The 26,801-nt window shown below is 24.9% G+C and overlaps 15 protein-coding genes across 15 annotated transcripts; 7 read left to right on the plus strand and 8 right to left on the minus strand.

Annotated features, from left to right (window-relative positions):
• Positions 1-72: 72 nt before the first annotated feature.
• Positions 73-2,901, minus strand: T552_00742 (hypothetical protein; the record flags this gene model as incomplete). Its single annotated transcript, XM_018369345.1, has 5 exons — positions 73-1,643; positions 1,688-2,213; positions 2,252-2,468; positions 2,508-2,789; positions 2,837-2,901. The coding sequence occupies 5 exons, from the start codon at positions 2,899-2,901 to the stop codon at positions 73-75; spliced, it is 2,661 nt and encodes an 886-aa protein (XP_018227057.1).
• Positions 2,902-3,015: 114 nt separating this feature from the next.
• On the plus strand, positions 3,016-3,464 carry T552_00743 (DNA-directed RNA polymerase I, II, and III subunit RPABC5). Its single transcript, XM_018369346.1, has 4 exons — positions 3,016-3,097; positions 3,149-3,275; positions 3,321-3,347; positions 3,390-3,464. Exons 1-4 carry the CDS (start codon positions 3,062-3,064, stop codon positions 3,416-3,418), a joined length of 219 nt encoding a protein of 72 aa, XP_018227058.1. The 5' UTR covers positions 3,016-3,061; the 3' UTR covers positions 3,419-3,464.
• A 1,339-nt stretch (positions 3,465-4,803) lies between these two features.
• On the minus strand, positions 4,804-6,848 carry T552_00744 (hypothetical protein). The gene is made up of 7 exons (XM_018369347.1): positions 6,722-6,848; positions 6,592-6,672; positions 6,075-6,543; positions 5,651-6,029; positions 5,313-5,598; positions 5,224-5,266; positions 4,804-5,178 (listed from the first exon to the last, which is right to left on the minus strand). The coding sequence occupies exons 1-7, from the start codon at positions 6,813-6,815 to the stop codon at positions 4,848-4,850; spliced, it is 1,683 nt and encodes a 560-aa protein (XP_018227059.1). The 5' UTR covers positions 6,816-6,848; the 3' UTR covers positions 4,804-4,847.
• A 600-nt stretch (positions 6,849-7,448) lies between these two features.
• T552_00745 (hypothetical protein) lies at positions 7,449-8,915 on the minus strand. Its single transcript, XM_018369348.1, has 2 exons — positions 8,702-8,915; positions 7,449-8,657 (listed from the first exon to the last, which is right to left on the minus strand). Exons 1-2 carry the CDS (start codon positions 8,867-8,869, stop codon positions 7,494-7,496), a joined length of 1,332 nt encoding a protein of 443 aa, XP_018227060.1. The 5' UTR covers positions 8,870-8,915; the 3' UTR covers positions 7,449-7,493.
• A 696-nt stretch (positions 8,916-9,611) lies between these two features.
• Positions 9,612-11,680, minus strand: T552_00746 (hypothetical protein). Its single transcript, XM_018369349.1, has 3 exons — positions 10,936-11,680; positions 10,630-10,894; positions 9,612-10,579 (listed from the first exon to the last, which is right to left on the minus strand). Exons 1-3 carry the CDS (start codon positions 11,632-11,634, stop codon positions 9,657-9,659), a joined length of 1,887 nt encoding a protein of 628 aa, XP_018227061.1. The 5' UTR covers positions 11,635-11,680; the 3' UTR covers positions 9,612-9,656.
• Positions 11,681-12,961: 1,281 nt separating this feature from the next.
• Positions 12,962-14,517, minus strand: T552_00747 (hypothetical protein; the record flags this gene model as incomplete). The annotated part of the gene is made up of 4 exons (XM_018369350.1): positions 12,962-13,076; positions 13,120-13,468; positions 13,510-14,150; positions 14,198-14,517. 4 exons carry the CDS (start codon positions 14,515-14,517, stop codon positions 12,962-12,964), a joined length of 1,425 nt encoding a protein of 474 aa, XP_018227062.1.
• A 635-nt stretch (positions 14,518-15,152) lies between these two features.
• Positions 15,153-16,075, plus strand: T552_00748 (hypothetical protein). Its single transcript, XM_018369351.1, has 5 exons — positions 15,153-15,424; positions 15,466-15,490; positions 15,540-15,716; positions 15,764-15,861; positions 15,934-16,075. Exons 1-5 carry the CDS (start codon positions 15,199-15,201, stop codon positions 16,029-16,031), a joined length of 624 nt encoding a protein of 207 aa, XP_018227063.1. The 5' UTR covers positions 15,153-15,198; the 3' UTR covers positions 16,032-16,075.
• A 432-nt stretch (positions 16,076-16,507) lies between these two features.
• Positions 16,508-17,148, minus strand: T552_00749 (hypothetical protein). Its single transcript, XM_018369352.1, has 4 exons — positions 17,062-17,148; positions 17,001-17,017; positions 16,723-16,954; positions 16,508-16,676 (listed from the first exon to the last, which is right to left on the minus strand). Exons 1-4 carry the CDS (start codon positions 17,062-17,064, stop codon positions 16,554-16,556), a joined length of 375 nt encoding a protein of 124 aa, XP_018227064.1. The 5' UTR covers positions 17,065-17,148; the 3' UTR covers positions 16,508-16,553.
• Positions 17,126-18,047, plus strand: T552_00750 (hypothetical protein). Its single transcript, XM_018369353.1, has 5 exons — positions 17,126-17,160; positions 17,213-17,490; positions 17,533-17,694; positions 17,736-17,829; positions 17,870-18,047. The coding sequence occupies exons 2-5, from the start codon at positions 17,224-17,226 to the stop codon at positions 18,001-18,003; spliced, it is 657 nt and encodes a 218-aa protein (XP_018227065.1). The 5' UTR covers positions 17,126-17,160; positions 17,213-17,223; the 3' UTR covers positions 18,004-18,047.
• T552_00751 (hypothetical protein) lies at positions 18,043-19,548 on the minus strand. Its single transcript, XM_018369354.1, has 4 exons — positions 19,498-19,548; positions 19,101-19,454; positions 18,536-19,055; positions 18,043-18,492 (listed from the first exon to the last, which is right to left on the minus strand). The coding sequence occupies exons 1-4, from the start codon at positions 19,514-19,516 to the stop codon at positions 18,087-18,089; spliced, it is 1,299 nt and encodes a 432-aa protein (XP_018227066.1). The 5' UTR covers positions 19,517-19,548; the 3' UTR covers positions 18,043-18,086.
• A 383-nt stretch (positions 19,549-19,931) lies between these two features.
• T552_04083 (hypothetical protein) lies at positions 19,932-20,695 on the plus strand (the record flags this gene model as incomplete). Its single annotated transcript, XM_018372134.1, is given in 7 exon segments — positions 19,932-19,960; positions 19,970-20,010; positions 20,067-20,098; positions 20,156-20,182; positions 20,220-20,265; positions 20,631-20,674; positions 20,687-20,695. Coding segments are annotated over 7 exon segments (228 nt in total).
• On the plus strand, positions 20,664-22,369 carry T552_00752 (hypothetical protein). The gene is made up of 4 exons (XM_018369355.1): positions 20,664-20,739; positions 20,792-20,926; positions 20,970-22,095; positions 22,144-22,369. Exons 1-4 carry the CDS (start codon positions 20,710-20,712, stop codon positions 22,323-22,325), a joined length of 1,473 nt encoding a protein of 490 aa, XP_018227068.1. The 5' UTR covers positions 20,664-20,709; the 3' UTR covers positions 22,326-22,369.
• Positions 22,370-22,417: 48 nt separating this feature from the next.
• Positions 22,418-23,342, minus strand: T552_00753 (hypothetical protein; the record flags this gene model as incomplete). The annotated part of the gene is made up of 3 exons (XM_018369356.1): positions 23,066-23,342; positions 22,664-23,014; positions 22,418-22,620 (listed from the first exon to the last, which is right to left on the minus strand). The coding sequence occupies exons 1-3, from the start codon at positions 23,295-23,297 to the stop codon at positions 22,418-22,420; spliced, it is 786 nt and encodes a 261-aa protein (XP_018227069.1). The 5' UTR covers positions 23,298-23,342.
• Positions 23,343-23,402: 60 nt separating this feature from the next.
• On the plus strand, positions 23,403-24,320 carry T552_00754 (hypothetical protein). The gene is made up of 4 exons (XM_018369357.1): positions 23,403-23,552; positions 23,596-23,939; positions 23,988-24,202; positions 24,246-24,320. The coding sequence occupies exons 1-4, from the start codon at positions 23,449-23,451 to the stop codon at positions 24,273-24,275; spliced, it is 693 nt and encodes a 230-aa protein (XP_018227070.1). The 5' UTR covers positions 23,403-23,448; the 3' UTR covers positions 24,276-24,320.
• A 1,559-nt stretch (positions 24,321-25,879) lies between these two features.
• On the plus strand, positions 25,880-26,742 carry T552_00755 (splicing factor U2AF 23 kDa subunit). Its single transcript, XM_018369358.1, has 4 exons — positions 25,880-25,990; positions 26,037-26,130; positions 26,187-26,328; positions 26,371-26,742. The coding sequence occupies exons 1-4, from the start codon at positions 25,926-25,928 to the stop codon at positions 26,694-26,696; spliced, it is 627 nt and encodes a 208-aa protein (XP_018227071.1). The 5' UTR covers positions 25,880-25,925; the 3' UTR covers positions 26,697-26,742.
• The last annotated feature ends 59 nt before the right edge of the window (positions 26,743-26,801 follow it).

Here is a 26,801-nt window from a genome sequence, read left to right on the forward strand (position 1 = left end):
TCTTAATTATTTTTGCATGAATGTATTTTTAATCGACTTAATATAAAGTTAAAATCTGATAAAAAAAACTATTCATTCTTTTTTTTGGATTTCAGAATAGAATGTCTTTGAAAATGGCTTCAATGGCGGTTCTCCTATCCATTTCATAGTTTCTTCTAATAAAGTTGTTAATGAAGGCATTGTATAGGCTGGTTTATCAAAAATAAAGCTCAATGCTTCTCTGGATACAATTTTGGATTGCATATCATCTTCTGGTAATGGCTTAATTTTCTTGTTAAAGGCAGCCCCGTAGACATTTGAAAGAATAAATTCATTTTCTTGAATTGGTTTCGAACCATTTTTTTCAATAAAAGCCGTATCATCAGTTGCTAAAATAAAAAATTGCCCAGAAAGATCTAGAAATATAAAAGAAGAAAATGATGAATTTAATGAAATATGATTTAGTGCAATAATTCTGTGTGGATGTTGTTGTAGAAAAATTGGTATAGGCGATGTTATTTTAAAGATATAAAGCTTTGAATTATGTCTCTTAGGATCATTGAATGAAATAGCAAAAAGTTCATTTGAATGATCAGCAGCAAGACAAAAATCCTTTAATGATTGATAAATTTTTGGTATTTCTAAACACCATTTAGTAGTAGCCCTTAAAATATCCCACACTAAAATATTTTTTTTAGTAACAATAATGATAAAAGCTCCTAGCGCTTGAAGAAATACGATTTTTCCCCTATAAAGATTGTTCACTGTATGACATATTGTTCCAAGTTGTTCATTCACAATTAATAAAATATTACGACACCCAACAACAATCATACTTCCATCTAATGTCCATGTCATACAAAATATTTCATTATGTTTGGATGAATCATGTGAATTTCTAATATACCGAATAACTTTGCGACAAATCCAAATTTCTGTTTTAATTGTTGCATTTTTATTTTTTACCTTTAATTCCCATATTTTTAGTGATCCATCATTGCCAATAGTAGAGAATTTCTTTTTATTTGGAGATGTGTGCAATCCATTTACTTTTTTCCCAAGCCCATGAGGAGAATCTATTCGTGTGTTAAGATCCCATTTTTTGTTTGTTGAGTCCCATTTCCAAAATTTAAGATAAATTTCTCTGTTTTCTTCATATAAATCATAGTCTTCATTCAACGATTCCCATTCATCAATAGTTGCCATCCAAAGACCATCCATTAATAATGATACATGTGTTATTCTGGGTTTAGTTATTACTAAACCATTTTTTTCTAATGTCTCAAGGTGAAACATACGTATAATTTCTGTTTTATATACTTGGTGATCTCCTACAATGTCATAAGACTGCAAAAAAGTTGATGAAAATAAAGTTTGGCAAGCAAATATGATATTTTTGGTGATAGGATGCACAATAGAAGGAAGTCGTTGAGGAATTTCCTTTCCAATCTGAACACCTGATATTTCAGTATTTGCTTTTAAATCTATTGCATTGATAATTTTAATAGAATTGTTTTCTAACAATATTGCATAGAAAGAATTTGTTCGACTTACTCCTATTTTTTTAATGGGAGACCCTAACCTTGGAAGAAACTGTTTATTTCCTGTCTTTACTTGCCAAAAAACAAGAACTGATTCTTTTCCACCAGTTAAAATATATGATCCTATACTAAGTTAAAAAAATAAATATAAATACTTAAAAATTCACCTTCTAACACCCAATTAAGAGCAGAGAAAGGTTGTGGATGCCAATGAAATGTTCTAATAATTGGTTCTTCAAATTTCAAAATATTATAGTATATAAGCAATTTTCCCTCATGATCGCCAATAGCAACATGATTGTCATGAATTACTAGGTTGTTAATTACAGTATCAGTATTAAATTTGCGTATTTCCCATGATGATTGTTTATTTTCAGAATTTGTTTTTTTACAAACATAAATAGAATGAGTATTACCAATTGCCAATATTTTCCCATCATAGGAAATACTTATGCCAACATATCCTTTGAATTTTATGATTCTTTGAGAACGAATTATTTTAGTAGAATTCGAGTTAACAGAAGGAAAAGTATAACAATAAACTTCATAATTTTTTTTAGATAACGACTTTGTAGAATTAGAAAAGTTATATGAATTAGATGGTTCCAAAGGATTCTCAAGAACTGCATAAATAGATAACGGATCTAATGGTGATGTTATAATTGTGTGTATTTTTTTTCGAGTTTGTCTAGACTAAAAAATATAAGTTTAAAAAAAAAATGTATATATACTCTAAGCATGCTATTATCTGTCCAATCCCATAATTTTATACTCCCTTCTTCATATGAAACATAAATCCTATATTCATTTGAAGGATCTAATATCATAGATGTAATTTTAGGTAAATTAATATTATTTTTTTGATCTAATTCGCCAATTGTTTGTATACAAACTCCTGTTTTTATATCATAAACCTTAACAAATGATCCAAGTGCTACTAATATTCGTCTAAATTCATTAATAAAAATAATGAATTAAATAATATACTTTTCGTCTTTTGTAAAAATTGGTGTTATATCTGAAAAATGTCCTCCTGCAACATTTCGTATTTTCCACTCTAATGATGTTGATTTTTTTGCTTTTTTCTTCATAATATTATCTTTCTTTGCTGTAAATGGTGATACATCTATAGCACTATAATATTCATTATCTGTTTCTGATAATAATCCTGTTGATCCATCTTGTTTTTTTTGTTCATAACAAATAAATCTATCATTTTCTCCTATATCCTTTGTATTATCTTGATAATTATTTTCTTCAAAGTTTTTCCTATTAATCTTTTTAACTTATTTTGTTTTTAATTTTATTAATATTACTTTTTAATTATATCCTTTGTTATTTCCCCATTGTATACAACTTTCATAGACATATCTGAGCTCATTATATATTATTTTATCTTAATATTTTTCCAAATTTTTTCTGCCGTCTTAAAATTTTTACTTGTATGAATAGATCTTTAAACGCACAAAAAAATAATTTTAAAAACTCCTGGTATTAGGGTTATTTCTTGAATAAATATATATAAGATTTAAATTCTTACTATGATAATACCAGTTCGTTGTTTTTCCTGCGGAAAAGTATAACATATTTATGGTTTTTTTATTATTGAATATTTATTGTAACCACAGGTCATTGGAGACAAATGGGATATGTATTTAATTTATCTTCAGGAAGATATTTCTGAAGGAGAAGCACTTGATAAACTAGGTCTTAAACGTTATTGTTGTCGGCGTATGATTTTGACACACGTTGATTGTATGTTTTTTTTATATATTTATGTTATTGATTTATCTTTATTAGTAATTGAAAAGTTGCTTCATTATAATCGTAAAATTTGGTATTTGTTTTATATTTTTTAATATGTTTCAGCTCTTGAACGTTCAATGCGTGATATATAAGTTTATATAGTCAGTATATTTAATATGAAAAAGAAATGAATACCGGGATAATTTTGTATTTATTCTATGTGAAATTAAGAGAAATATTTCTGTATATATAGATATAATTTAAATTTGTTATTAAGAATTTCAACCTTAATATCTTAATAGATTATATTAGTCTATATTATCTAACTTAAAGGTTAAAATGTTGTCAGATGACTTTAATTTTTAATTATGTAAATTATGTGGTATATTTCTATTATTTCAATCTTCAATTTCTGTTTTTTTTATTGTTATTTCTTTATTTCATGAGTAATTTAATATTTTTACTTGTATTTCATTGATAAATAAGCTTTTTATTATTATATCTTGTTTTTCAATTTACTTTGAATTTCAATTAGCAGAGTAAAATGTAAACATAGATATAATAACTTAAGATATTATTTAAATAATTATTTTATCATAATTTGGTTCTTTATCTATATTAAAAACTATTTTTTATCTTATCGTCATTATCATTTATTAATTTTATATTTAAAATTATTATCCATTATTTTTTTTGTTTTTTTATTAGATATTAATAAGAATGATCTAATATTACTATTTTTAATTATCTTTTTTCTCTTTATCTTTTATAATTTATTATTCAATTAATTAATTTTTTAATTGTAGAAAAATGATTAAAATAACCTTAATAATAATGTAAAGAAGTCATCTAAATTTTAAAAAATATCTAGTATAACCATTTTTGTATAAATTATCTTTATATGAATATTTAATTTGGAACTTTTTTGAAAGATTAAATAATTTTTCAATATTTTTCCACTTTTACTTAAAATTTTTTAATATCATTATAGTCTTCGTTAGAAATTGAACTTAAAATACTTTTTGTATATTTAAAACTCATTAACTTTTAACATGATGCATTGTATTTTAAGATTTATATTTTTAAATTCAATTTTTTATTTAAAAGTTCTAAAGAAATGTTGGATCAAAAAATATAAATATATTAAGAATATCATGCATCTTGAAATTATATAAATTATCTAAATCAATAAGATGTTTATAAAGATCTTTATTAATTAAAAAATTAATATTGCTTATCTAAGATTAACGATTATCTAAAAAGATAATGATTAAGATAACATATTTAAAAAATACATTATTTTTATAACTTTTAATGATCTTTTGTACAATTATAAAAAACTAGTTATATTTAATATTTAAGCAATAAATGTCATTATGATTTATCAAATCAATATATTTAAGTTTCTATTTTTCTCTTTTTATTAATAACTTCACATTCAAAAGATATTTTGTTATTTTATTATATTTTTAAAGAAATAATCTAAAATAATATCAAAATCCCTAATTTTATTATGATATCATCTTAAAATAATAATCATTGATAAGAATGACATATTAATATCTGTATAATTTAGAAATATCAATCTTCATATAAATGTCTTTGTTTCATAAAAAGTTCATCTTCTATTTCTTTTCTCCTTTCTTCATCATTAAATCCATAATTATCATGAAAAACTACGTCCATTTCTTCAAGTGTACGTCTATTTGTTTCTGGGATAAGAAACCATGTAAAAATTCCAGAAAGAAGGCAAAAGGCTGAAAAAAATATATATGCACCATAATTAGTTTTTTCTACTAATGGAACCGTAATTAACCCTATTATGAAATTATTTAACCAATTACTGCATGTCGATATGGCTACTCCCTTTGCTCGAAGAGAAGAAGGAAATATTTCAGTTGGCAATGCCCACCTAGTAATATTAAATTTATTAATAATATAGAATTTTGGTTATTACGGAACAGGTCCCCATGTTGAGCCAAATGATAACATATAAAACACTTTAAAAATTAGCATAATTGGCAAAATTATATAGATAAATAATACGTAGAAAAGAAACACCAATGTAACATTGGATTCTGTAATTAGCCCAATCATGACTATATAGCCCAACAATAATAGCTATAGATAAATGAGAAATAAACATTAATGCACTTCCAATTAAAAGCAAAGGACGTCTTCCTAATCTATCCATAGTATATATACTAGTAAAAACTCCAACTAATTGAGTAACATTTAGAATACCAGACATTAATAATTGCATATCATAATCTAAACCAAGAGTTTTAAATAAAGTAGGGGAATAATATATTAAAGCATTAATACCAACAAACTAGAATATAGTGTTAATCACTGAATATATAATAAAAATATTAAAAGATTACCTGTTGGAAAAACATTACGCCTATACCAACTATAGTTCTTTTCCAGCACCCTTTTTTAAATAGATCAAACCATGTAGCTATTTCTAATTTTATTGCTGTAAATACACGACCATCTCTGAGTTTAGGATGTCGAATTTCATTTGTTTGTTGTTGAAATTTTGCTTCTGCGCGAATTTCAATCCATTCCTTCTGAATAGTAGGATCAGATTCTGGTAATTGCCGCAATTTACACAGAGAGCGTAAACATTCTTCATCACGACCTTTAAGTGCAAGCCAACGAGGTGAAAAAGGTAAAAAAAAGACACCAAACCCGAGTATTAATCCAGGTATAATTTGGATCAAAAAAGGAAACCGAAACGACCATGTAGAATCAATAAATCTATTTCGTTTTTTTAATTTAATATAAAACATAGAAAAAAAAAACCTTGTTCCATATGTAATCCAAAATGCAACTACAATTCCTGTCACAATACTTAATTCTTCAAGAACAAGTAAAACTCCACGAATCTTAGGCGGTGATATCTCTGCCATATATAGAGGTGCTGACATACTTAACATTCCAACACCAACACCACCTATAAATCTCCCAATAGAAAGTGCTGAATAATCCATAGCAACCGTCTGAATAATAGTACCAATAGAAAAAAAAAACACCGCACATGATATTGAATATTTCCTTGAAAATTTATCTGCGATCCATCCTTGATTTAATGCACCAATAAACGCTCCTAATTCTATTAAAGCTGTCATAAGACCTTTATAAAAATCTGAATGAGGGCCTGATTTCTCTGGATACGGAACCCCGTGATACATTGATGACTTTGCAATTGCTAGTTCAGGGAATTCTTTAAGAAAATGTGGCATAACAAGTACGATTGATATTACACCCTGATCTGTTCCAATTATTAACATTTCCTTATAAAAAAACTATCAACAAATACCATAACCAAATAATAAACCACCTGTACTCACGTATAAGGCGCAAAATATAACAAATTGTGACTTAAAAAGACTTCTAATACCTAATAAAACTAGTAAATATGATCTAAAATTTAAACAATGATCTCTTACTTGCTGATTCATGATTCAAAGAATCTCCTATATAGCTATCACTTGTTCCTTTATCATCATCTGAATTTCTAGATTTTATGTTGTTGTTGTACATTTTAATTTTAAACTAAAAAAAATCAAGTTTAAATATGGAAGATTCAATATATATATATATTAAAAGTTAAAAAATAAATAAATAAAAGATAATATATAATTACATATTTATAATATTTTCATTATAAATGAACAAGACGTGTTAATATAATATAATTTTTCTATGAAAAATAACAAGTTTATTAAAAACAGAGTTAATTTTAAAAAGAAAAGATTAATGAAAACAGACAGTATTAAAGGTAGAATAGTATTTATAAGGGTTTAAATTAAATTTTTAATAATATTTAATTTAAAAAAAAGATTTTTAAGAGTTAGAGAATTTTAAGCATCAAATTTAATATTTAGATTTTACTAATTAAGTAATAAATGCATTAACAGAATTTATTTGTATTTTAGCCCTAAAAGTGTATTTTTATCTTTAAAATATTATTTATAACTTAAATTTAGAGTAATATCCCAACATCAAAGGTATCACCTAACCTTGTCAAAAAAGAAGCCTAGATCTTATGAAAAAATAACAATTAAACTAAAATGGTATTAAATATTTATAAATAAAACTACGATCTAAAAAATATTAAATATAAAATTCTCTGGTAAAAAATTACAATTATAATTATTAAAACAGTATTTAATAGCTTCATGTTTGTCTTGATCTGAAATATAATAATATAACCAAATTTTAATTTCCAACCTTTAGCGGGGAATTAGAAATTACAAAAGAATCAAATGTATTTCTATGTTGTGTAAAATCTGTTAAGCTCAGAGTAGTACCATCATAAAGTGTTATAATAGGACGATCTGTGCCTCGACCAGTAGCTAACTCTCTTTCGCGTATCGCAGCAACATAATTAGCATATGTGGCATCTTTCAGATTTATTCGTAAGCTTCTAAACAGGATGTTTTCTTGCATTTTAAAATATGCAGATTCAAATTCATTATTTTCCTGGGGAGGCGACGCTTCTTGGGACGGTGACGCTTCCTGGGACGGCAACACTTCCTGGGACGGCAACACTTCCTGAGGCGGTAACACTTCCTGAGGCAGTGATGCTTCCTGCTGCTTATTTTTTACTGTTGAATTTGCTGTTTCCTGTATATTATTTGAAGTTACTAAATTATCTGACTGACTGTTATTTAGTGCGTTTTGATCTACTTTTTGTCGAGCATTAATAAGTCGATATAACCAATGAGGCCTGATCATATCCGAAGTAACAACGTATGGAGGCTCTGAAAGATATTTTCGAGATTCGAGATTCAAATTTTTGCAATTAGAAAGAAACGGTAGAATAAACGATTTAGTAGTGCGTTTCCGTGCCGGTGAGATATAAATAATTCCAAAATCCTTTTCTAAACAAAACGGACAAAAAACATGTTCATTATTTAAAATAAACGCATCTTCAGACTCATTTCCTTGACATGATGATGCACACGAGTCCGGTTGTCTAACTCGAACGAAACATTCCGAGCAAATAGGCTTATTACAACATCGAGTATAATTAACTTTCGGATAATAAAAAAAACATAAAAAACATTCCTGACTTTTACGGTATAAAGATACTTCCAATGGGCATTTAAAAAATCTACATGCTGATATAAAACGCCGAAACAACGAAACAATAGATCTAAGACGAAATGTATGTGGCTGGAATGACTTATATATATCCAACTCAACGCTTGAAATATATTTCATATAAAATCCACCCGGGAAATCCTTAGTAAATAGGGGTATTGTATCCTTAAACGGAATAACAAGATGTTGACGAACTACTTCCAAAAGCTTTTTATCTGACCATAACGGATTAAATTCTGATAACCCCCTATAAAATGGCGCCATTTTTCCCTCAAACTATACAAAAATTAGCCTCAAAACTCCCTTCTTAATTTCCTTACCATAAGTTGATGAATGATCACGTACTTATAATCCTGAGGAATTTGATAGAGGTCATATGTTGTTAAAAACCCTCCATCTAATGTCAAATTTAATGGAATAGACGTTCTAATATAAGCTCCATAGTTGTCTAATTCAATAAAATCTGACCATTTTAATGGCTTAGTCATTATTTTCTATCCAAATAATCTTAATAATATTGTAAAAAAAAAAAATTATGTACGAAAATATTCGACTCAGGAAAAATGACCTTTTATAAGAAATTTTAAACCTAATAAAAGCCCTAAAAAATAATTAAAAACTCGTTTTAAATTCAAAATACGAGTTAAATTAGTATAATTTGAGGTTAGGGTAAACATAAGTGATTTAAAGGGGGCGAGGAAGTGGAGCTAATAGGAATATAAAGGGTTAAACTAGGGTTAACTAGGGTTATAATAGGGTTAGTTAGGGTTAGTTAGGGTTAGTTAGGGTTAGTTAGGGTTAAATTAGGGTTAACCAGGATGACCCTTGTGACTTTAGGGTTATATTAGGGTTGTTTAGGGTTAAATTAGGGTTATTGGGGTTATTAGGGTTATTTTAGGGTTATTTTAGGGTTAACAGGGATGACCCTTGTAATGTTAGGGTTATTTTAGGGTTATGGGTTTATATGTATAAAAATCAAGTAAAAAACTAGATTAAAATGAAAATATGAATAGGTTTAGAAAGAATAGATATATTTGAATATAAATTAATATTTACTATAAATTAATATTTATTATAAATTAATATTTATTATAAATTAATATATTATAAATTAGTATTTTATTAAAAATAATTATCATTAAATATGAATTAATAATAAACCCCAAAAAAGAATAAATGTAAATTAAAATATATTAATTATTAGATAAGAAATATTAAGTATCGCTTGATTTCCGTATTATATAGTGGTATTGACAAGGGTTATTAAAATTATCTTTAATTATTATTCAGTTTTGGAGATAAAATATCATAACTATCGATAATACTGTTTGATATAAATTCAGAATCACTATGACTATCATTCTTATCGGATTGATGTCCAACGTAATGATTATTATGTTTAGAATCCAATTTTAAATCGTCATTATGTGTCAATTTACGAGTTAATGCATTAAGTTCTAGTTCTTTTTGATTTATAGCCGAATTATTAGAATTATGAGTTACATTGGTATTTCGTGATGTTTTGTCATCAAAATCTCCATTAAAATCAATTATATCAGAATAACTATCAATTCTCCTTGAAGCTGCAATTTCTACAAAAACAACACTAGAAGGTCTTTTAAGAACATGTTTAGGTTCTGAAAAAGTACAGCATGCTCCACATAAGCAAGTACATGTACAATAACACACCGACTGTTTAGATGACTCACAATGCTCATATACATCAGTATCCGATATAATATTTCTGTTAAGTTGTGCTTTTTTAAGTTTACCAGATCTACTTATAACGTATTTTGGTGTTAAAGATGAGCTATCTGAGGACAAAAAAGAAGCCTTTGGACTTGAATAGATATCTTTATGTTTATAAAAAATGCTCATATTTTTATTTAAATTGCAACTATTGCCTTGAAAAATATCCTGTGAATATAAAAGCCCTTTTGTTGATGCTCGATGTTCTTTACATAAAACATCATTAAATACTGATATATATGTTTGAGTCCCTTTGTTTTTAAAAGCTTTTGTTTTCTTAAGTAAATTTTTTGAGATAAACCTTCTAAAAAAATTGTTATCTTTAACAATATTATCTTGCTTAATATTAGACACGGAAGAAATATCCTGTCCCAGATTCTTCGTAGAAATAATGTTCAATTTTATATTAGAATCTGATTTTATGGTATGATTCGATTTTATATTATGATCTAATTCGAATTTTTTTTAAAAAAAATGAAATTAACATGTAATTACATACCAGGAAAGCTAGAAACGATTCTAATTTTAGATGAATTCATGTTATCATGTTTTGTAGGAATTATAATTTTCGTAAAATCATCATTATATTTTTGAGAGTGTTTGATTTTAGGAAATTTAAATTTAAAACGTCTCTTAGATGTTATAGTTTCAAAAGAATTATATTTTGGTGAAATTGTAGTTTTAAAAGGTTTAATGTCATTATATCGCAATGAAGTTGCTGTTTTAAAATATTCCGAAGTATTAGATATTATAGAAGTCATGATCTTAAAAGGTTAGAAATTAACTAGATAATAAAAAATACAACCTCGGGAAATCCATCATTATTAAATAAAGGTATTTTTAAAGGAGCATCCATAGTATTCATATCTGAAAACATATTATTCGACATATTATCATTAAAAGTTGAATTAAAATCAGAAGTAGAGATAATTGATTCATCACAAGATATATCAGAATATTCATCATCAGAACTATCCACAACCGAAAAATATGAAATACACGGCAATGTAGGAAGCATACCAAATTCTGAAATAAGACTATTTTGCCATGTAGACATTTGAGATATATGATCCGAAACACTATATGCACGAGATCTTTCTTTTTTCTTTCTAATATCATAATTTTCATATAAATTCATGTTTATATAATCCTTTTCACTTATAGGTAAATCCCAATCATCTGACCAGTTCATTCTCATTGATAAATTATCATATTCGGATAATTCTGTATTTTTATTATCTCTATTTCTTTTTGTTGCTTTATGTTGATTTTTTAACTTAGAAAAAGATGGACGAGATTCTGATATTTTATATGAAGAAATACATGTTTCATCCTTATAATCATCCGAAATATCCTGAAAATGATTGACTGAATCCAGAAAATATCTCATTTGTGAAGGATTTATCCGTGGTTTTGCACCTATTGTAGAATACGTTTTTTTCCCAGATATAGTTTTTAAATTAAAACCACATAAACATAAACGATCTGCTTCAAAACCTGCCATTTAACATTGAATCGTAATCATTTCATTAAATTAAATTCACTTAAAATGATTTATAAGTTATATTTATACAATTTTTTCTATTTATTTAACACTCTAGAAATAACATCCAATGTACAGATTAGGAGGAACGTCATGACCAATCTTCCATCTATTAAGATTCTCCATATTAAAGAACATTTCTTTTGGCAAAAAAGCGTTATACAAAAGTTTTCAGTTGTGCCCTAATCTATACGTATATAGTAAATAAACCCTAATTACAGACGGATTATAGCAGAATAATATTATAATATTAAGATCTTCAAACGCGTCTTTTAAAATCCTGTTCTATAATGTTTGTTATTTTAATTTGATTTCTTATTGTTATTTTTAATAATTTGCAATAGGAAATTTATAAATTTTAATTAAACAAGTATTAAGATTTAAAAGGATTTTAAAAGAGATGTTAAATAATTTTAAGATTTTGTAGTTTTTATTTTATAAATAAATATATAAATGTAAGATTTATTATAGAAATATTTGAAAATTTAAAAGAAGTAATTTAAAAAAAAAATAAAAATATTAAAACCAAATAAAAATAAGTTTTTAACGAATGAATAAATCCAATTATTTTTGTGGTAATATTATTTATGTAATAAATTTTTTATTAATTTATATTTTTTGAATGTTTTTTACAATATTTTTTAAAATTTAAAGTAATATTGTTTATAAAAATTGATATATTATAAAACTTTTTTAAAGGTTTATTTCAAATTAATGAAATTTTGATGTAAAGAAAATTCATTTATAATTTTAATAAAAATTAAGATTATAAAAAAATTATATCAGAATCTAATAATTAAAATTATTTCAAGATGTCATTTAAAATAGAAAGGAAATATTATTATTCATAAATAAAATAATAATTAAAAATAATTTAATTTTCATTTTAATATTATATTATTTTTTTATTATTTAATAATTTTAAATATTAAAAATAAATTAGACATGGTTTTATTTGATAATATGATTCTTTATATTTTTTCATTAATCTTTACTTTTTATTTTTATTCCATATATATTATTTTTTTTATAAATAACATAAATCTAAATTATCAACTCCATTAATTCTTCCAGATAATCATAATAATGTTCAAAAATTTTATAATTATAATAACTTATACCATATACTATTCAAATATTTAAACCAATAATTTTCATTAATATTTTTAAAAGAATCCGATTCATTAATAAAAATATAATAAATTATTATTATTATTAAATCTTAATATATTACACTAAAGATAGAATATTATCTAATATATTTTATGTAATAATTAGATACGATTAACTAGATTTTCCTACGAAGGAGCCTTCGTTTCCTTTTTTGAGCTTCTTTCCATTTACGTTTCCAATCTCGAGTAAATTCCTTTCTAGTATCTAACCATTTTTTTTCAATTTCTTCACTAAAAAATATTATTATAAATATTATAATATATATAAATATACTTGTTAATTTCCTGAGAAAATATGTTAGGAACTTTGCTGAAAACAGATAAAGTATATAATTCTTGATTGTTAAAATGAGGAAAAAATAAAGGAAATTCACGTGAATAGTTATTAAAAAAACACCTCTTGTTAAGTATAGGAATATTATTTGCATTTACATTCGTTTCCTTGTGATTTTCATTAATAATTTCATCATCTGAATCTGAATTATCATCAAAAAAACAAAAATTATTTTCTTGAATATTTTGCAAGTCCACTTCTTTTTTTGAAGAAAATATAGACTTCAATTCTTCCAAATTAACAGTAGATTTTTCTGTTTTTAAAGAAAATGTTTTTTCTGAATTTGGTTCTAAAATTCTAAGAAAATAAAATAAAAACAAAATTTATTACTGTTCAATAAATCATCTTTAGTTATCAATTCACTAGTAAGCACTGTCTCTGCATTTACATAATCATCTTTATTAAATGACTCCGAAGAATTCTGTGATTGATAAGAAATGTGTTCTTTAAAATTAAACAAGTTAGATTCATTTTCTTTATTCAATTTCTCTTCTATTAAAGGATCATGAAACATTTCATTTAAAATAAATAAATTCCTCTGTTTTTCTTGCTTGAATTGATAATCAAGCGATTTTTCTAACTCTTCATTTATTTTTATATCAATTTTTCCAGAGTCTATCCGATCAAACTTTCCATTAAACCATTGGCCAGATGATTCGTCAAATAAATATGTAAGTTCTAAAACATTTTTATCAACTATTTCACCATCTAATTTTTTTAAATTTATTTTTTCTATAGGATCAAAAAGTATCTTTTTTTTACCAGTAATCGCATCTTTAAAACGCATAATAGAAATTGAACGCCCATATGTGCCCTTAAACCATCCCTTTGTTTCATCATTTACCATTTCATCTTTAATCAAATTTATATTTTCTGCTAAACTTCCATATAACACATTCCTTGTCCACTTCTTCCTCAACTTTACTTTAGAAATACAATCTAACTGATTCCTTTCGTTTTCAATAATTTTTCTAATATCATATCAGACAAATTTCTTGTATAATTATCTCATTTTTACAAATCTTGATATAATGGTTTTGCTTCTTCTACTCGCAATTGACATGAAACAAAAACATTCTTCTTCGATTCTGACTGAAAACGATTCCATGATTCTTCCGTCATTTCTAATGATGCATATGCAAAACAATTCTCACGTCCTGTTTTTTTTTTTACTATTCCTCTACCTTTTATACTTGATAATTTACCTTGTAATTTTCGGATAATTTCTAAAGGGCCTATAATTTTCCCAAATGACAAAAGCCATCTTTCTAGATCTTGCTTGCAAATATTTATTGGAAGATTTCCAATAAAAATGCGTTTTTCTTGTATTTTTCCCATATTTTTAAAATGTATATATATATTCGGCTAATTAACTCTCAATATCTCTTACAACTCTCTATAGCCAAGTCCAAATATCACATTTGAAATAAAGCAAAATTAACCCCATAAAACAGTCTAATGCACTCAAACTATATACTAAGCTTTATTTGCTAATTCTATGCGTCATATATGCGTCATATATGCGTTGTATATGCGTTGTATATGCGTCGGATACCCTCTTTAAATATCCACAATTATGCTTATAACTCTATTTAAAAAGACTTCCCCTCAATATTCCATATACTTTTCCCTATTAATTACATAAAACATTACAAATAAAGCCTTCAGTTTTCATAAATATTCTAATCACTCATATCGTCTTCTCTATAAAATCCTATTGGAATATCTGCTTAATATATTTTATATCAGACTATAAATACTCACATGATATAAATCGTTAACGATTCTTTATATCCGTATAGAATAAGATTAAGGAAACTATAAGTCTTTAAAATAATAAAGAATAGAGGGAATATTGGTTGATGGGATTTCAATGGTATTTGTTTATTAAATAAAGAATGAAGTTGATATTTTTTTTAGTTAAGATTATATTTATTTGAATAATAGAAGTGTAAGAAGTAAATTATAAGGACTAGGAGTTATTATAAGGGAGAAATATTTTTGAAAAACTATTAATAGATGGAGAATATATCAAAAGATGTACCTATTTCTAAGGAAAAACCATTTTCAGTACCATTTTCAGTTAAAAATTATTCTACAAATTCAGGCACGATTCCAATATCAGCAGTAGCAGAATTACATAATGCACTTGAATCGGAACAAGAAGCGATCACGAATAGCCTGCTTAAGCGTTTAGACCAACTTAAATGTGACAAAATTCGTATTGAATCAGAACTCGAAATTGGTTAGTAATGATATATTTTTAAAAGAAATTAATGATTTTAGAAAGTGAAAATATTATGAACAAATTGTAAATAATAATTATTTTAAAGATTTTAAAGAATCTGAATATTTTTTAGAACACGGGAATTAAATCAATTGCGTACTTCACAAAACCACTCTTCAGGACCTTTAAGTTCTCCAAAACAGTCATCTATTAGCTTTTCAACAAATACTCTTAATTCTCCAACACGTCATGTACTTCCAAAAAGAGATGTTATACCTACTTCACTAGTTCAACCATCTTTACCTTCTCGGTATATATTATTTTCTATAATTCTAAATTACTTAATAACATTTTAAGCTTAACAAATGAAATCATACATAATTCAAGCACTATTGAAACACTTAAAACGGAAAATAATACATTAAAAACCCAGCTTAAAGCATTAAATGTGGAATGTATGTTTAACTTAGTATTATCATATTTTATTTGTGATAATTGTTATTTTAAAATATTAATATGAATTCTAGATACTGATCTTAAATCAGAAAGAGATTTTCTTAAAAAGAAATTAGATGAAATATGCCAGACATATAATATTTCTATAGATGATGTCATATCGACTTAATTTTAATATCAAATATATTTTATATAATGAATTTTGCTTTTTCATATATGAAATTATTTTGTTCTTAGATATATTAAAATTGTGATTTTAAAAATATTTAGGTATTCTTATATTTATATTTAATTTTTTATTTGATTTCTAAATTTTCAGTTTCTAAAAAATATTTTTAGAAATTAAAAATTATATTTAATATCTTTTAAGTTAAAAAACATATTTATCAAGAATTGTCTGAAATGTTCTTTATTTTTAAAAATAACATATTTCGCAAAAATTTAGACTTTTTCATAATTATTTCTTAATGATCAATTACAATAATTTACATAAATAATCGTAGATTAGATAGACATTTCATATACATATTTCTCTTTTGATAAAATAAAAAATATTACAAATTAAAGCTCTAATGCTAAATATATACATTCCCTTAAACTTTATACTAAATCGATAAATATATATAAAACAAAATCCGTATATTTCCCCTATTTTGTATACTAAAATGCATATTTAATAATAATTTTTAATTTAGTCCCCTTTTGATCCAGAAATATCCCCTTTTAACCGTTCTTTAGCCCAAAAAATTTTACTTTGAAGATATAAACTTCCTCCATTTTTCGGGTCATTTATTTTATGTAAATATTCATATCTCTAAAAAGATAAGACCGAAATACCCTTTAAAACACTAATAAACTACCTCTATTACATCTGAAAGCTCTATTGGCAATTTTTTTATATTTAATATTTGACATGCTTCGTTAGCCGTAATACCCATTTTTCCTGATAAATTTCTCATTGAAAAACTAGGATCTTCTTCTGATGACATATAATCCTTTTTTTCATGTCTTAATGTTGCATTTAATGCCGCTTGTTTATAAGCTTGAACAAATGCTCGTCCAAGAACTTGCGTTCCAACAATAATAATTTGTCTACAAATGTTCTTATTTTTTATTAAAAATATAAAAAACAACATACGCTATTAAGTGATGTGCCTATTTTCTTATTAAAATTACTTAAAAAAATTAATTTTTATTACCATTTCTTATTAATTTTTTAACAACTTTAACATTACGGGTTAACATAAAAACACATTTCGTGGTAAAATCTTAAAAATTATTTAAACTTTTTATTAAAGGTCTTATTTAATTGTATCTTTTTATTTCTTTAAAAAAATTAACAGAAATTAGTTATTTTTGAAATGTCATGTTTTACCTTAAAAAAATCATTATTACTGGGAGTTTTTGTTATATTTTTATGTTTTTTTGACAAGTTTTGTCTACCAAAGTTATTTATATTTTCACCAGAAAGACTTCAAGAACTTTCAGTAGAAGCAATTAAAAAACATAAAAATGATACGTTAGGTTTAATGAATGAATTGGCAAAGAATATTAAAAAAGAATATGGAAATGCAGTTCTTCCTTTAGATCATAGTAAATGGTTTTTTAACAATGCGGGAAATGCTATGGTTATTTTATAATTAAAATGAAAATATTATTAAAAATGATAGGGTGCTATGATTATTCTTCATATGTCTTTTTCGGAATATTTAATTTTTTTTGGTACAGCTATAGGAACAGATGGACATTCAGGTGTTCATTTTTCGAATGATTATTTCACTATACTAAGAGGAGAACAAAAGGTTTTTGCACCAGGCGAGCTAAAACCAACAGTATGTTTAGATTTTAGGTAAATCTTTTTATTAATTATTAGATCTATAAACCAGGAATGCAAACATATTTACCACGTGGGAAAAAAATTCATTATTCTATGATAGGCGAGTCCTGGGCTTTAGAATTAGCACAAGGTGATTTTTTAACGTAATTTGAGTTTTTATTTAAATGTAGGATGGATACCGTCTATGCTTCCATTTGGGCTTATAGAAACATTTTTTACCACACTAGATTTTAGTACCTTTTGGTCTAGTATTCGTTATGCTTCAGAAGCTATGTTCAAAAGTTTTATAAATGGCAAGTTTTAATTAAACACGATTTGCTATTTTTATATTTATGCAATAAACCTTAAAAAGTATCTTAACATATCATATTTCAAACATGTTATTTATTATTTAATATCCAAATCAGTATTTTTCAATTGAGTTTCGGAAATATTATCATTATTATCAGAAGGTCTTTTTGTTATATCATTCTTTTCTACTTCAATATCATTTTTCATTTCGTGAATTACTTCAAGTAATTCTGCATTACGAATCCATTTGCGTCGTCTGGTATATTTTTTAAAATCATCCTTTGGACTTTCTTTTTTCCATAAATTATCAGTGTAAACCCAACCATCAGAATCCTTATCTCCCGAATCACTATGTTCAATGATCCAGGATTTGTCTATCCATTCCCAATATGTTCTATACTTTTTTTTTAAACCTGTTTCTGAATCAATTCGAACTATTATTTTATCTTTAGGTAGAGGAAAAGCATCTGGATTAGTACTTGGATATCCATCCTCATCAGTCCTAATAAAATTAAGAAAATAATATAAAAAAATATACAAATTACCAAGGTGTTCGTTCATGAGGAAACATACTACATGTCCATCCAAATCCTATCCATTTTCTTTGATTTTCCCATAAAATGAATGCATATTTAACAGTTTCATCAGAAACTTCTGTCTCATTTTGCATTTTTCTTTCAGAAAACCCTTCTATAATTTTGCTTTCCCGAGGTATGAAATTTATACCTACAATTTCTCCAACTATGATTCTTACTAAACGACTTCTCCAAAGAATATGTCGTGTGCCTTTTATCCATGGTGCATGCCATATAAATATAATTGTAATAATAAAAAAGATCACTTGTCTTGGTGAAACAAGAAAAAGCAACATTGCTATCCAAAATGGTGAAATAAAAAGAAGACGAATAACAATTGTCACTGATAATTGAGGACTAGACCAATTTAAAAAATTCCTTATTTCATTTATAGAAGTAGTTAAAATTGATACTCTCTCCTTAAAAAAATCTGTCTGCTGTATAAAAATATCTAAATCATTTTGTGTATATATTTTATTCTGCTCATGTTCTGTTTATTCTAAGTAATTTTCCATCATTATAGTAAAATATATACTTAAATCTTTTCTTTTCTTTATAAATAAAAATACCATAATAAAAATCACTATCCAAGGACCAAATATAATTAATGTTTCTATATTAAAGACAAGAATCCACCAACATATAACCAAAAGAAAACTATTCCACGGATCATTACTTGTCCATGTTAACAATGAAAGAAACCAATTCGTCCATTCAAGCAGAGGACGAACAAATATTATTGAACGTATAACTGATGGAGGTGTTGATGCAAAGAGGTTAACTTTATTTGATGAGCTTGTAGTAGATGATGATTCTAACGGCGTATCTTTTGAAAAAGTGGCATAAATTAGCTTCTTTTTTGCTGGTAACACAACATCATTAACCCAATCTATATAAAATATCAGTATTATACTTTAAAATATTAAAAATACTAGAATCAATGGGTGTCATCAAGTCTAAGATTTTTATATGTAGTTTATAATAAATTAATAGATTAAATATAATAAAAACAAATAATAAGTAATATAATAGAGATCAAGTAAATATTAATTTTTAATAAAATCAAAAAGAAATTTTGATCATTTAACCAAGATATAAAGCTATTGTTTTAAAAAGGGCTATTATAATTGTATAAAGATCAAATATAAGTTATTTAATTTTTAAATAAGAATGTATATAAATTATGTGATTATATTGTAAAGTCTATGTTTGAGCAATTTAAATTATGAATAATCAAGATTAAGTAAATATTATTAAAAATTTAAAAGAAATCAAAAATATATTAGATATATTAAAAAAAAAATTAAATTAAATAACTCATAGATTTGTGGAGAATTAGTTTTTCATAGACTTTTAATATTATTACATGATATCTAGATGTAGAGATATTCAAAAGTTAATAAGAATACAATCTCCGAATTTTGTATTTGAATATATATCAAAAAGTCTATTAACCCTTAAACTGTTATAGTATAAGTTATTATTTATTATCAAAAATAAGAATTGAGTGATTTATTATCAGTTTACATGTTTGTATTAATTCATTTACTTTAAAATTTATCAATTTTTATGTAATTGAATAAAAATAAGATTAAATCAAAAATTCACATGCCAATTGTAAACATAATCACTTGTAAATATCTATGTTTAATAGGAAAATGTTGATTTAACATTATTTTTAAAAACAATTTCAAAATATAGTATAATCTAAGAATTTAATAATAAAATTTCTATAAAAAAACCCAAAAATAAACACAAAAACTAAAACAAAATTATAAAAACGCATAATAGAAATCAATTTACTCTATTTACTACGTCTTTTTAAAATTAATACTTCTATCAAACTTTAAAAATAATTCATATTATATAAAAATCTATAAATAAAATACATTCAAAGAGTAAATACACTACTTTATCTTCATAGAACAGGCAATATCATACATATAAATATAAATATATATTTATATTGAAAATATAAAAACTAATGTTCGAAAGATAGAAAAATGATTATTAAGACTTTATTAATAGAAGATAAGCAATTTAACCCAATTCTTAATAGAAACAGTTAAGATTTTTATATTTTTATTAAGAATTATAAGAATTTTTAAAGTTAGATTAAAGGTTTCTTAAATGACTTATAAAATATGGAAGATCAAATAAAAAACGAAGAAAAGGTTAATTTTTGTTGTTTATATCAAGAATAACCATTAAACAGATTTTTTATAGGAGAAAAATATAAAAGAAACATCTGTATCCTCAGATATACCATCATTGGAGAATATAACACTTAAACATGAAATTGCAGTAAAAGCTAAACAAAAAGCAGAACAAGATCGAATAGTTTTTCGTTTAAATGACATTGTATACCTTTTTTTAAGGAAATAATTGTCTTATATATTAATAGATTAGAAGAAATTCAACATTACCAGTAAATATTTCATCAATTAGAGTGATTGGAGCACCAAATGTTCGACAATCCTTCCTTAAAAAGGTATTATTTCCATCAGATGACAAAGATAATGAGGGAACACTTGTATCGTCTTTAAATTCTATTCAGAGACGCGCGTCTCAGCTCGAAAAATTTGGAATTTTTGAAAAAATCTCTATAACAGTAGATCAAGCATCTTCACCACTTTCAGGAAAAGATGATATTGATGTTATTTTTCATGTAAAAGAAAAATCTAGATTATGGGCAAGAACAGGAACAGATGTAGGTAATGGAGAGGGCTCTGCATATGGTAGTTTAAATATTCGAAATACATTTGGTGGAGCAGAAAATATTCAAGCAAATGTAACATTTGGAACACATACTCGGTCAGCATTCGAAACTAAATTAATTACACCTATTAATGCTAACCCGGATTCTCATTTCGAATTATCGGCTTTTAGTATATCTAGAGACAATCGTTTTTATGCATCTCATGAAGAACTTTTAAAAGGATGTATCGGAAGATTTACTTGGTTATCTCGTCTAGGTCTTCATGACGTTTCATATAACGGAATATGGAGGCAAATAGGCAATCTCTCTCATACGGCATCACCAACTGTAAGATTATCTTCTGGTAATTCATTTAAATCTTCAATTGCACACACTTTCACAATTGATACACGAGACAATACCTTGCTTCCAAGCTCTGGTTTTTTATTTCGTACATTTCAAGAAATATCTGATCCTCGTATTTTAGGAGGAGATGTATCTTTTATAAAAGCAGAAACAGAATTTTCTAAGGCAATACTACTTTCAAGATTACAAGAAATTATTCTTAATAAAACTATTAAGACAGGAATTTTATGGGGGTTAAGTAAAAAAGAAACAAAAATAAATGATAGATTTTATTTGGGCGGTGCAACTAATGTAAGAGGTTTCTACTATAATGGATTGGGTCCTCGTGATGGAAATGATACAATTGGTGGAGATGTTTATTTAGCTTCTAGTATTTCACTCATAACACCCATACCAAATTTTAAACATTGGCCATTAAAATTTCAAACTTTTATAAATACTAGTTCATTATTATTATTAAATAAAGGTTTTTGGTATACTATGATTTAATTGATCAGTTTTAATGTTTTTTAAGAAAATTTAAAAGAATCTATATATGAACTTGTTTGTAAACCTTCAATAGCAGCAGGAGTAGGGCTTGTATATTGTCATGCAATTGCTCGTATCGAATTAAATTTTTGCCTTCCTATAGTAACTAGAATTTCTGACAGAGCTAGAAAAGGAATTCAATTAGGTCTTGGTGTTCAATTCATGTAATTCTATAGAAAATTCAAAACTCTACATAAATATATCCAAAATTTCAATAAAAATCTAATCTCATTATATTTATAGGAAACTTATATATTAACTTATTTTTTTATTTTACTCGGATAAATATAAGAAGATAGCGATGCGAGTGTACGACGTTTATATTCTGCTGGTGATTCATATGTTTTAGCACTTTGTTTCCAAATTCCTATTTTTTTTTTTTTTGCTTTTTCTTCTTCATAAAGAAACCGAAGTTCTGCTGATTTACCACCATATTCTGATCCCTGTGATTTATATACTTCAGCTACTAAATTTAATTAAAATTCCAGACTTAAACTCTATTATACCCAATCCCAATTTTATCATTTCAAGTGATACATTCCTTTTAATCCATATATAAGGCCATTTACGTATCTCAACTGCTCCAACAATTCGTTCATACCTGTCTCTACTAAATATTCGTACTCGTACTCGTTTTCCATGAATATATGATGTAAGCCAATCCATTGCTTCTTTTGCATATGGTTGTGCTTCTTTACCAAAATGACTAAGTTCTGGCGCGTCAATACCTGATAATCTAATATGAATCGTTTGATCTTTAAGATCTTTTCTTGATAATGGTATTGATCTAAGCCAATGCCAACCTGCTAAAAATCCACCTGGTGTATGAAAAAGTCTAAAATTGTCTGCATCTCCAACTATTATTTATAACCATAAATAAAACTTTTTTATAGACTTTTCTCTAATACCAGATGTAACAACTCCTAATAATACATGTCTATTGTTCATTAAAGATATCGGAATGCTTGATGCTGTTGGGTATCGTACTAAAGATTGATAATAAAACTTATGAACAATAAGTATAGCTGCTGTTAAGAAAATTGTTGGGATAAAAATAGAGGGGGAAAAAAACGGTATTTCATTAGAATTCTTTGTCTCGTTTTCCGAGATACTTGGAAAATTCTTAACCCAAAAATACATATTTAAAATTAATTGTTAAAATCAGCGTAGTTTTAATAATAATCGTTCAATACAAATTGTTAAAAGTTAAGAGTTTAAAAGCCGATTTTTAAGAGAATCGATTAAGAAAGTTAAACCATTACAAATCCAATTTTAAGAATTAATAAGAAAAATGAATAAAACACAAGTAAATAATAATATTGAAAGATTAATAGAAAATAAAATTAGAGAATCATTTTTATCATATTGTGAAATAGAAGAATTTAAGTTAAGCAAGTATGTTAATAAAGAAGTTAAATTGAAGTTGATATTTGAATAGAGAAGAAGAAGGAAGATATAAGATAATAATTAAAGTTGATTCAAATGAAATAGAGAAAAGAATGATAGATTTGAATGATAAAGAGACTAAGGAATTTAAAAATATTGAAAAAAAAGAATTTAGTAATAAACAAAAAAATGAAGAATTTTTTATTTTTTATGCTATTACTATTATTTTAAGTTATTTTAAAGCATTAATCAAGCAGAGAATTGGAGTTTTTATTAAATATTTATCATATATATATTCTTTTGTTAGTAATATATATGGAAGAGGAGCGAAAATAGATGAAAAATACAAAATATCAGAATATTTGTTTTTAATAATTCAAGTTATTTTAAAAAAGAGTAATTTTTTAGATAAAAATGAATTTTATTGACATTATTATTTTATAGTCAAAACAATTGATGATAAATATATGATTGATCAAAAAATCAGAAATTTTAATTCAAAATACAATATTTTGAACACTCTTCAGGAAAAGGAACGCATTATTATCCATAATTTTCAATACACAATGAATACAGAAACAGGAAATAAAATACAAGTATTCTATACTAAATTGCGTAAAAAATGTAGGAACATACATGAAGAAGCATGTAAACTTGCGGTATATCTTTAATTATGTTCATTTTTAATATTAATTTTTTTAGAATCTTAAAGAAAAGGTTAAAATTCAATAAAACTATTATTATTCAAAAACACTATCAAATTGGATTTTACTCAATATTCTAGCTATATATTTTCAAACAGACGCTTCATATTGAATTTCTTAATCTACGTTTTTTATTAACTTTTCATTAATTATTAATTTTCTTTATTTATTATATTTTTAAACAAATAGTGTACGCATTATAATTTTGAGTTCATGACATTCTAGATATTATAATTTTATTATAAATGAGTCATTATAAAAAAGTTTTAAATAATTAAATTATGCTTTATGATATTTTAATACAAAATGTATATTTTTCTATATTTATAATTTAAATTATGATTAATATTAATTTTAAAATATCAAAAATAAGAAATATCTTCTAAAAAATTTAAGTCTTTAAGAAAATATTATATGAAGAGTATAAAGCAGAAACATTTCATTTTTTTTATATTATTATGTAATATATTGATAAAAATTTGAGCATAACAAAATTATTTCTTAAGATCAATATTAAAAGAAAGTATTAAAAATTTAAAGAATTATATTCATTCAACAGGCATTCCTATGAAAATAAAAATATTTTAAATGCTACATATATTTAATTTAATATATCATTCTTATATTTATTTAATATATCATCTTTATATTTATTTAATATATTATTCTAATATTTATTATAATACATCTTTTGATCTATATAAATCATTTCAAAATAGTACCAATGATTTAAGTAATATATTTAATAAATTGATTAATAAGAACGTTTTATCATAAAAGTCTAGAGAGTTTATATTTCATGTAGATAAAAATATATTAAATCAAAAATATAATGATATAATAATATATTTTTTAAAAAAAAAAACAATAAAAAATCATTTTTATGATTTTAATTTTAGAAAATATATTCCAACAATATATACATCTAATAACAAAAATTTAATATCTAACTTTTTGTAAAAATAAGATTTATTATAATACAACTAATACATATACCAATAAACTTTTATAAAAAGCAAGATCATATTATATATCGCTATTATTTAATCATATAATTATTGGATATTTTTAATAGATTATTTTAAATTCATAAAATCTCTGAAATCACCTATAAATTCTTTAACAAAATTATAAATCATACAAAATATTTTAAAAACATTCTATGTTATTATATTTTAATAAAAAAATTAAAAATTTAGCAAGTCTATCTAGATACTTTCTAAAAATCCTATATTTAAGCTATTTTTACAATATTATACATTGATAAAATAGATACAACATATATTATTAAATTTTTCTAAACAATTGATCATATTCATAGATATTTAGGAGATTTCATATCTATTTAAATACTAATAATATTCATATAGAAAATATACCGAAAAAACTTTTATATCTAAAGATTAATTTTTAATTTAAAAAATATACAAATATTAATATTCTAATTCACTCTATATACATTATTCAATTACATATTAATACTCATAATATTAACTCTATACTATAACAATTAATTTTTTCATATACAATATTTTTTAATTATATTTTTTTAAACATAAATTCCTATTTATCTTAAGTCTATAAGTATTATTTTCCATATTTTCTTAATATCTTTATCTTTAATCTCTTTTTCAATATTTTATATCAAATTTACGAAACATCACTAACTTAATTAAAAATGGCATCTTTTCTTGCCAGTATTTATGGAACAGAACAAGATAAAGTAAACTGTTCTTTTTACTTGTAAAATCTTTTCCTATTATTCTTTTATACTAAGTTTTTCTACTAGTAAAATTGGAGCATGTAGACATGGAGATCGTTGTTCAAGAAAACATGTAAAACCATCATATTCACAGACTATTCTTTGTCCAAATCTCTATCAGGTTTTCTTAAAGTCAGTTTTATATTGTTTTTATTGATTTTTTTTGCTTTAAAATAGAACCCAGCACATGATCAACATAATCAATTAAATGAACAGCAAATTGCACAACATTTTGACTCTTTTTATGAAGATATGTATGCAGAATTTTGTAAATATGGAGAACTAGAAAAGGTTGTTGTCTGTGATAATGTTGGAGACCGTAAGCTTATATTTTTTAACATTTTTTTGTCCTAATAGACAGATTTAATTGGAAATGTTTATGCAAGATTTAAATATGAAGAAGATGCACAAAAAGCGGTCGATTCTCTTAATTCGAGATGGTACGCAGCTCGTCCTGTCTATGCTGAACTGTCACCTGTTACAGATTTTCGAGAAGCTTGTTGTCGTCAACATGAAACATCTGAATGTATGAGAGGTGGATTTTGTAATTTTATGCATTCAAAAAAACCAAGTCCTGCACTTCTTCGTGATCTTGAGCTTAGTCAGAGAAAATACCTTCGTTTACAAGGCAAGGATCGTAGTCCTACACGAAGTTTATCACCAATTAGAAGAGACAGAAGACGCTAAAGAAAAAAATATGGAATATAAGGAAAAATATAACAAGTTACTAATATTTATTATCTATATATGAAGATCTACTGTTTCCCTGCGGGGAATAATATATAATATATA

Source organism: Pneumocystis carinii (assembly GCF_001477545.1).
Source record: "Pneumocystis carinii B80 chromosome Unknown supercont1.3, whole genome shotgun sequence".
Classification (NCBI taxonomy): Eukaryota; Fungi; Ascomycota; class Pneumocystomycetes; order Pneumocystales; family Pneumocystaceae; genus Pneumocystis; species Pneumocystis carinii.